Here is a 10,696-nt window from a genome sequence, read left to right on the forward strand (position 1 = left end):
AAGACAGAATCACTTTTAAGGCACTCTGCCTAATCATAAGTGTATTCAAGGAAACGCCCCCCAATATCTATGTGAAAAAATAAAAGCCCATAACCCCAATCGCGTTCTGCGATCCACCAATCAAAACCTACTCCAGATACCCAAAGCCAGATACAAGTCCAAAGGAGATCAAAGATTTGCAGTCCAGGGACCTCAGCTGTGGAATACACTACCACCATCCGACTGGATGGAAGTGGACACCATCCACTTGGCCTTCAGGAGAAAGATTAAAACCCATGTCTTCTGAGGTCAAGGGGTTCCTTACCCATGAAATGGATACAGCGCTCAGAGGCGATTCAGTTTGGATGTGTTGCGCTTTACAAGTTTCTCACTCACTCACATTTAATAAATTCACTATCATTTATCACATTGCTCTTCCTCCTATCAGTGTGCTCTTTGCACTACAGCACATTTAATTACTCCTTTTGTTGCAGCTCCCTCTATCTCTCTGAGTTCTGCTGTGTCTTAAGATGCATTCAGCCAACCATAGAAGTATATAGCTGTATGCACTTGTACTCATGTAAATGCAAATACTCTTTTTTGTATCATCATGCCTGCATATGTATTAATGACATATTTCTCAAATGTGGAAGTTTCAAGTTTGGGAAATAGGTCATATGTGCATGTATGGGTAAATGCCTTAATCAAAGGATTATCAGTGTTTACACAAGTACAAGTGCGTAAAGCCATTCAATTCTTTAGCCGAGCTGTATGTGCCACCTGCTGTTGTCCAGGCATGGGGAAAGCTTACTTTCACTTCTCACTGTCCGTGTGCATGTATTCTCAAGGATTACAGATTTGCATTAACTTGTGCATTTTATAAATGCCAGGGGGTAGATTCAGGTACCGCTGCGCACTCCTTACGGAGGCGCAGCGTCCCGTTTTTGCCCTGCGCCCCCGCAAATTATTTGCGCTATGCTTCATTCACGAAGCAGTAGCCACGCAATTTGCGTGGGTGCTCCTCAAAAATGCCCGGCGTAAGGGCGCGTAATTTAAATGATCCCGTAGGGAGCGGGAATCATTTAAATTAGGCGCGTTCCCGCGCCGAGCGTAGGGCGCATGCTCCATCGGGAAACTTTCCCGACGTGCATTGCGGCAAATGACGTCGCAAGGACATCATTTGCTTCAAAGTGAACGTAAATGGCGTCCAGCGCCATTCACGATTCACTTACGCAAACGACGTAAAATTTAAACTTCGCGACGCGGGAACGACGGGTATACGTAACATTGGCTGCCCCTGCTATTAGAAGGAGCAGCCTTACGCGAAACCCGACGGACGGAAACAACATAAACTGCGTACGCAGGGCTCGCGTAACGTTGTGAATCGGCGTTAGTATGCAATTTGCATACTATACGCTGACCACAATGGGAACGCCCCCTAGCGGCCAACGTAAGAATGCAGCCTACGATATGACTGGCATAAGAGCCTTATGCTAGTCATATCTTAGGCTGTCGTCGGCGTAACGAGGTTCCTGAATCAGGAGCATTCGTAACGCCGGCGCAAGTAAGCAATTGCGCTGCGTAACTATGGTTACGCAGACGCAATTGCTTCTTGAATCTAGGCCAAGGAGTTCAGCTTTAAACCCATTTAGTACAATCGGCTTTGAATCATTCTTCATTTTGGAGCTGTTTAGAAGGAGTAACTTCATACCTTCACTACTCCAATGTCTGACTCCTGCCCAGGAGGAATGTTGACTCCCTCATCTTCAGGGAACGGCATCTTCCCCTGTCCATGCAGAACTACTCGCAGTCCTGCTGCTGTGCTCACATTAGTCATATATTCATTCTGTTCAATATGAAGCTCCATAGTCAGACCTGTCAGTGACATAAGCAATGGACATATTATTGTATTGGTAGCATAGGTATTAATTTACCAGTACATTCACAAAAATGGTCATATGGAGCTTCTGATCTAAAATAACCACAATACAGCATTGTCCCCAGTGACTGGAAACAGTTCTTCTGTCTATAAACTAAAGGGGGGCATTAAATAGATGCAAACCCCAACTGAATGACCACAACTGTTAAAAATTTGTGTATAAATATAAATGGGCATATTTTTTTTAAGTAAAATACTTATTTTCACCTTTTTTATTCTTTGTTGCATATCAGCAATGCAGATCTCCTGCAGTTGTATTGCAGCCACTTCCTGCCCATATACACACACTCAATAAGAAGATTTTGTGACATGTGACAAAGCAGGAAAACAATTAGTAGACAGGATCACAGTGCTGTACACTGTTGAAGGAGGTACTTGTACAAAGACCTTCTTAGCAGGACTGGCAGGTATTATTGTTACTGAAAGTGCAGATTTAAAGTGCATGTCAAGAGGGAAAAAAAACATATAGAGATTGAGAAGAGAGAAAAATTGATACCGATATAGTCCCAAAGTCCAATGTGATACTGTAGCATCGTTTGAAAAACTTCTATATGTCACATATAGGAAATGAATGATAGTGTAGATGGACAAATGTCAGAAGTAATCCTTATACAGTGCTCCTTTCACCAAGGGGAGCAATCACCACGTGGGGGGATTTTTTACTCCCCTTTTGGGGATGCACTCACCACAATGTAAAGACAAAAAGTCTAATAAAGTCATAAAGTCTGATTAGGAAGAAAGACATTACTAATGGAACCGTCTAGAAACATGGATTAGGACAAGAAAGGTGATTGTGGTTTGACCAAGCAAGCTAACCAGCCGGTGGAGAGTGCAATTCCCAGGATAAATGTGGATATATATACCAGGCCTCGTTGTCTTTACATTATGGTGAGTGCATCCCCAAATAGGGGGAATAAAAATTCCCCCCAAGTGGTGATCGCCCCCCTTGGTGAAAGGAGCACTGTATAAGGATTACTTCTGACATTTGTCCATCTGCACTATCATTCATTTCCTATATGTGACATATAGAAGTTTTTCAAACGATGGTTTGCAAGTAGCGCTGCTACAGTATCACATTGGACCTTGGGACTATATCAGTTTAAATTTTTCTCTTTTTACTGTTTATTTTTTTAGATGTTTTTGTTTTAAGCAGCTGCTGCAATGTTATGTATTTTTAGTAGTCTGGGGTCAATTATCCTAATTGTTTATTCCTGAGCGCTGAGCAGTGCTAATATTGGAGGTTGGGCGACACCAGGGATGGACTGGCCATTGGGACTACAGGGAGTTTCCCGGTGGGCCGACTTCAGTGACAGCGGACTGCCGCCCCCCTCCATTCCTCTGTCTCTCCCTCCCCGCAGCGCTCACCTGGGGGGAACAAAGGAGCAGGGGGAGGACCAGAGGAGCATGGGGGGAGGGGACAGACAGATGACTCAACAGCTATGGCCTGGGAGTTTCTCACTTCTGCCTAATCTTGTCCCATAAGGGGGGCACCAAACTGATTCTTTGCCCCGGGTGAAATAGCTTCCCCACTGGTACTGCCTATAAGAGTACCAGTACCAGCCGTTCTACTCTAATAAAGTAGAATGGCTAGTGAAGGGGGAAAGGGGGCTTGGGTGGCCGGGGGGGTGCGGGATTTGTCCGGCCGTCATGGGAGAGACCTGTCAAAGTGGGCCAGTCTGGATGAAGTCCAGGGCCAAATTTCTGTCCCAGTCCAGCCCTGGGCGACACTAGCACTCTTTTTAGAGATTGAGAAGAACTTAATAATAATTAATAACATATTTTATTGATTGGGTTAACATATCCTCAGTTACGGGACAGGGTCATCCAGTGCCCAAGACAAAGATGGCAAACTGCGCTACACAGTTGCAAATGAAAAGAAAATGCGTCAGGGGTGTCACTGAATGGAAAAAATGTCTCAGCTGTAGTGTCACTGGAAAAAAAAATGTTCCTGCATTACTAGAAAAATATGCCCTTGCATTGGTGGTGTCACTCTAAGGAAAAATGCTACTGCATTGGTGGTGTCACTGGAAGGAAACATGCCCCTGCGTCTTTGGAGTCACCGGAAGGAAAAGTGCTACTGCATCAGTAGTGTCACTAAAAGAAAAAATTTCCCTGCATTGGTGGTGCCGCTGGCAGGAAAAAACATCCAGCCAGAGTCAGCGGTGTCGCTAAAATGAGAAAATGCACTGCGTTGGTGGTTTCAATGGAAGAAGAAAAAAAAAGTCAGGGGTGCCACCGAAAGGAAATAATGTCCCTGAGTCAGCGGTGTCACCGAAATGAAATAATGTCCCTGAGTCAGCGGTGTCACCGAAATGAAATAATGTCCCTGAGTCAGCAGTGTTACTGAAATAAAATAATGTCCCTGAGTCAACGGTGTCACTGAAATAATGTCCCTGAGTCAGCGGTGTCACCGAAATGAAATAATGTCCCTGAGTCAGCAGTGTTACTGAAATAAAATAATGTCCCTGAGTCAACGGTGTCACCGAAATAATGTCCCTGAGTCAGCGGTGTCACCGAAAGGAAAAAATGCAGCTGGAAATGAAAAAAGCTTTCTTTCTTCCTACGTAGGGCCATGTGATATGTCACATGACAAGGGGAGACAGGAAGAAGGCCAGACCACCCTCAATCCCCAGTGGCGCCTTGGCCTCCCACAGTTAGCTACTATTGGAGGGAGGATAGAGCATAATCCTCCCTCCGGGGACTATAGAGGGCCTTGCTCCTTCTGACAGGAATGACGCTGCAGGAGAATGAAGTAGCTGAAACTCCCAGTGCACCATGACCACTCCACATATTAACACTGCACTCAGGGCCGCCCCTGGCGGGGCCCTTCCCACTAATGAGAGAAAAAATGCGAAACACAATATATGCAGTCTGTATATAATCTGCACAGTAATCTTTTCAGCAAATGTGCACCTGTAATAACACAGGTCACTTATGGCCTAGGAATTGAACACTGATCTTGTAATCACCATAACTGAAGCCGGCTTTGGTGGCATTTAACACATCTGTTTGCTGAATTCTTGATGACGGGTAATTCGGTCCATTGAAGGTGTAACAGTTTCCAAGCTTCGGGTTCAAGAAAGTGGTGAAATAGCTAAAGCGCAAAAGAAAATATATAACAAGTTTACAATGTTCATATGAAAGAATGTATACATTTCAGATCTGTACTGAAGAGGTTTTTCAGCTTAGATGGACATTTCTTATCTGTTTTGGATCTCTTCTGGTAGTAATAGAAAGGTTGCCCTTCCACATTTCCTACTAAGGCTAGCCATACACGGTGCAAATTTATTTTCTGCTACCCCCAAAAACACAGACAGTGCTGGTAGGTTAATCAGACATTGTCTTCTCCCGGTGGGGTCGGGGCGGGCGGGCGAAGCTGTCCCCACCGGGGGGAAGACAGTGATTATTGCTAGTGGCTATAGCAGCTGCTTGCAATAATCAGAAGCGAATCCGGCAGGCTGGTTGTACATTTAGTTTGACCATTACCAGTTCAAAACTGAACCGGTCGAGATTCGAATCATGTATGGCCAGCCTAAGTTTGGTACTTCAAAGGATGATCACGTATATAAACTAGTTTATAGTTTATATGCACAGCGGCCATTTAGCACTCAATTGGCGTGTCCAATGAGAGATGATCTCAAATGTAAACATATGAGATCATCTCTCATTGCCGGCTCTCCCTCCTCACACAGAGACCGCATGTGAGGAGGGAGAGTGACCTGTGCTGCAGCGTGAGTGAAACGTGAGTTAACACTACATAAAAAACAGTAAATACAGTGCCCACAATACCTATCAGTGCCACCTGTCAGTGCCATCTGTCCCCAGGGCCACCTGTCAGTGCCATCTGTCATCAGTGCCACCTCTCAGTGTCACGTGCCATCTGTTATCAGTGTCACGTGTCATCAGTGCCACGTATCTGTCAACAGTGGTTGGCTCCCACTGCTGTCAATCAAGGTCAGTTAGCCAATCAGGAGAGAGAGGGGGTGGGGCTGAACCGGGCCTCCGTGTCTGAATGGACACACAGAGCTGCAGCTCCACTTGGGTGCCCCTATAGCAAGCTGCTTGCTGTGGGGGCACTTGAGAGGAGGGAGGGGTCAGGAGAGCTGAAGAGGAACCCGAGAAGAGGAGGATCTGGGCTGCCCTGTGCAAAACCATTACACAGAGCAGGTAAGTATGACATGTTAATTTATTTTTTTATGGAAAAAAACAAGATTTTACAATCACTTTAACTACCTGGTTGTTTTTTTCTCCCTGAAACAGCTATACCTCTGTTCAAAATACAGAGAGTTCTGTGTTTTTGTAAACAAAGAACTTTATGCGATTGGCCACAGCCAATCAGCTGACTTTGGCCAAAATCATTTTCTGAAATCAGCTGCCATGCTCATGCTGTGTCCAATCACAGTATGGGTCGGCAGGGGGCAAGCCCTGGACTCTGCATTCACAATATCTGGTTTCCCACAGTACACAGAACATGGAAATGCTATTATTTTAGTAAATATAATACTCTTTCTCATCAGCAGTTGGAGCAGTCTTGTCACTTTTAGCAGTCTCCAGCCAAGCACTGGTTTAAGCTTGCAGGAGGAGTTTTCTGCCTACCCTATGAGACTACAAGACCCCTGACTCTGTCTGAACAGTATATTTACAGCAGCAGGGCAGGATCATGTAGATGTATGTCATCCTGCCTCTTCTGGGTTAAGGGCTGGTAGACTGGACAAAGTGGATTGCGGCTTGCGGTAAGCGGCTGCTTTGATAACCCGGGGGATCATGTGATCGCTATGCAATCACATGGTCAATTTTTTTTTACCAAGAACATGTAACAGAATACCTTTTTCCCTAAATATATCGATACATTTGATTTTATTCGATATGTTTTATTTTAAAAGGTGAAAATTTATTTTTTTTTCAAAATTTTGTCTTTGTTTAAAGCAATAAAAAAAAAAGAAAAGTGGAATTTAAAGACAAAATAAAGCTCTACTTGTGTCAAACAAAAATGATGTAAATTAAAATTGCGTACAGTGTTACATGACCACGCAATGGCCAGTTAAAGCATTTGTTACTTCAACCATTCATATTTCTGATATATGCCATGTACCATGTACTTGTATGAGAAAGTATCCTGTTATCTTTGTATTGCTTCTTTTGTGTGAAATCCCTGGCATTCCCTCTGTAATCCAATTAAAACTGACCACACTAAGCAGGGGAACACAGTGTGGTCAATTCTTTAGCTATGCTGAGAACTCAGCCTGCTCTCATCCAGTGATCAGACTTGTCCTGACACACCCCCACTGCACAGCCATTCACTGCCAAGTTCAGTGTACTGCTGCTTCTCCTCCCCCCAGCTCTTATGTAGCTGAGAACAGAGGGCATGTGATCACTTATAAAAAAGTGAAAAAAAGTATTTATAATTATTTTTTTTATATCTATACAAAAATGTTTTGCCTTTCATTTTTATTTCATTTCATTTCATTTTTATTTTAAACTGAATGGATTGTTACGATAGTTTACGATCATTTTAAAGATGAACGTCAGACCAGCACATTTTAGTTTTTTTGGCAGTGGTACATGGTAATGGCATACAAATATACAGTTTACTTTAAAAAATATAATTAATATTTAGGGCCTTCTTTTGATAAAAAAAATAAGAAAGTATACATTACTTTTTCCCACCAAATAAAACCACAATCTCTCCTGGAAAGAAAACAAAACAAGGTGCAGTCCACTTGGATACACTAATGCCCTATACACAAGATCGGATATCTGATGGAATCTAATCCGATGGATTTTTTCGTCGGATATGCGATGAAGCTGACCTTCATCAGTCTTGCCTACACACCATCAGTCAAAAATCCGACCGTGTCCAACGCGATGACGTAAAACACAATGACGTGCTGAGAAAAATTAAGTTTAATGCTTCCGAGCATGCATCGACTTGATTCTGAGCATGCGTGAATTTTTCTCCGATGGAGTTCCACACAGACGATCGTTTTTTTTCTATAATTTTTTTATCCGTAGTAAAATTTTAAAACATGTTGGGGTACATTCAGATAGATTAGCGGATCTTTAGATCCGCGTAATCTATCTGATGTACGATCCGCCGGCGCAAGTTTTTGAGGCTAGTGCTGTATTCAGAAAGCACTTACCTCAAAACTTGCGGCGGCGTATCGTAAATCCCCAGGCGGAATTCAAATTTCGTGGCTAGGGGGCGTCTACAATTTAAATCAGGCGCGTCCCCGCGCCGATCCAACAGCGCATGCGCCGTCCGCGATTTTTTTCCAGCGTGCATTGCTCCAAATGACGTCGCTAGGACGTCATTGGTTTCGGCGTGAGCATAACTTGCGTCCGGCCGTATTCTGAATCTACTTACGCAAACGACATAAAAATTCAAAACTCGGCGCAGGAACGACGGCCATACTTAACATAGGATACCCCTCACATAGCAGGGGTAACTATACGCCGGAAAAAGCCGAAAGCAAGCGACGTAAAAAAAAAGCGTCAGGCGGGCGTTCGTTTCTGAATCGGCGGAATTCCTCATTTGCATATTCGTTGCGTACAAAAAATGAAACGCCACCTAGCGGCCAGCGGGAGATTGCAGCCTAAGATCCGACAGTGTAAGTCACTTACACCTGTCGGATCTTAGGGAGATCTATGCGGAACCTGATTCTATGAATCAGCCGCATAGATCCGATCGTCGGAACTCAGAGATAGGACGGCGTATCAGGAGATACGCCATCGTATCTCTATCTGAATCCGGGCCGTTCTATTTATTTTCACCGGTGGAAAACAAACCGATGGGGCCAACACACGATCGGTTTGTCCGATGAAAACGGTTCATCGGTCCATTTTCATCAGACAAACCGATCGTGTGTACAGGGCTTTAGTAGTTGTGATGATATGTAAAGTTTTTCTAACACATGCCAAAGTTGCAAAATTGGGCTTGGGCGTTAAGCTTTTGTTTTGACCTTGGTCATGATGGGGTTAATAACTTTTTGACATTCCCCACTGAGTCATTTATACAGTATTTAGAGATCCAATCTATATATATAAAACTCAACGTGTGTATGTATGTATGTTCCAGCATCACGTCCAAACGGCTAAAGATATTAACATGAAACTTGGCACACATGTTACTTATATGTCAGCAACAAACATAGGATAGGTGGTTTAACCCTTACCCACCCCCATTTGCCATGGTCGGGGTTTTCCTTTAAAGTCCCATTCAACTCTATGGGAAATACATGTTACTTCATAACTTCCAAACGGCTGTAGATATTTCCATAACACTTGGTCACATGTTACTTATACGTCCACTTAAACTATAGGATAGTTAATGTATCCCTTAACTACCCCCATTTGTGAGGGTCAGGGTTTTTGTTTAAAGTCCCATGCAAATCAATGGGAAATGTATGTTCCCACATAACTTCTGTACGCCTGGAGATATTTCAATAATACCTGGTACACATATTACTTATATGTCAAATAAAAATATATGACAGTTAAATTAACCCTTACCTACACCCTTATATAAAAGATGGGTATATTTATATTACTATGATTTTCCTCCCCAAAAGGTTAAGATAGGAAGACCGGGCAACGCCGGGTATTCAGCTAGTAATAATAATAAATATACAATGGTATCTATAAGTATTCAGTAGATGCTTCACTGACCTTTCATTACAAACCTCATTGTGAAAAACGCAGGAAATCAGCATGTCCTTTAGTTGGTGTCCCAGTTCCATCTGATCTTGGGTACTTAGCTGAGACAAAGCAAAAGCAAAGTTTCTTTGATGTTCATGACCGTGCACCCCCTCCTCATAGTTATCTGGTGATGGATCTGTCAAATAGTCCTGTAGAGAATGATACTTTGACAAGGTAAGTTGTGACATTCTGGCGCGATTAAGATTGCAAAATGTTACAGCTGGAAAAGGAAGCCTGGCTCTGTTCACAAGCGTGACCTTTTCTTGTGTTGGGTATTGCAGATAGGTAGCCGTTAACTGACTGCACTGCCACAACATACAGCCTAGCACCAGCAACACAAATGTTGTCCAACAGCAACTTCTCCACTGATCCTGGGAATGTATAATATTGGGCACTCCATGAGCGCTGGTATGACGTAGGGCACGGCTGCAAATTGACCGTAAAGAGGTGCCCTTCTGCCAGGTCATGTGTGAGCAGTTATAGATGCCCAGTACAATAAATCATCAGCCTTTGGGTGAAATAGCAAGGGAAGAGTTGGCGATTGTCCTAAAAGATCGTCACCGCTTGATTCGGATTTAGAAACTCAGTTGTCAGTACCAAGAGCTTACTGGTCAGTGAAGTCAGGAAGTCTATGGTTTATATAACCCAATTAACATAAAGAGATCCATCCCTGGAGATCTTACCTTGCTGTTAATTAGAGGCCAGGTAATTAAAAAAAAAAAAGGAAAGCGGCTTTAAATAATCTTGCAGCAGTCCCAGTACAGGGAGTACCAATCTATTTACTTGTTTCAGAAAGGAGATAACAATGATGTTTTAATGTCATCATTTCAGGAGCATGAAATAACCGTAAGAAACAATTATGATTAATGAGTGCTCTTAGTGACTTTGTAAATAAATAAAAAACTGAAAAATAAAAGAAAATGGCGCAAAGAATATGGGTTGGTAAACAGTAGCAGATGTGCCTCGTTTCAGAGAGTAGTCAGTAAATGGTAAAAAATAAATAAAAATTATATATGCAAAAGTGGTTACAGTAAAACGTTGGTTTGAGAGTATCTTGGTTTGAGAGCGTTTTGCAAGACAAGC

The 10,696-nt window shown here is 43.0% G+C and overlaps 1 protein-coding gene across 1 annotated transcript in view; it reads right to left on the reverse strand.

Annotated features, from left to right (window-relative positions):
* The window catches only part of LOC120932216 (amiloride-sensitive sodium channel subunit gamma-like), a 45,529-nt gene extending 35,212 nt beyond the window's left edge, over positions 1–10,317 (reverse strand). The window contains exons 1-3 of the mRNA XM_040344452.1: positions 9,584–10,317; positions 4,888–5,012; positions 1,691–1,854 (exon numbers count right to left, since the gene is read on the reverse strand). Of these exons, the coding sequence (XP_040200386.1) occupies positions 1,691–1,854; positions 4,888–5,012; positions 9,584–10,080 (786 nt within the window). The 5' untranslated portion in view covers positions 10,081–10,317. The remainder of the gene's footprint in view (positions 1–1,690; positions 1,855–4,887; positions 5,013–9,583) is intronic.
* Positions 10,318–10,696: the final 379 nt, after the last annotated feature.

The sequence above is a fragment of the Rana temporaria genome, chromosome 3, assembly GCF_905171775.1.
Source record: "Rana temporaria chromosome 3, aRanTem1.1, whole genome shotgun sequence".
In the NCBI taxonomy this organism is placed as follows: Eukaryota; Metazoa; Chordata; class Amphibia; order Anura; family Ranidae; genus Rana; species Rana temporaria.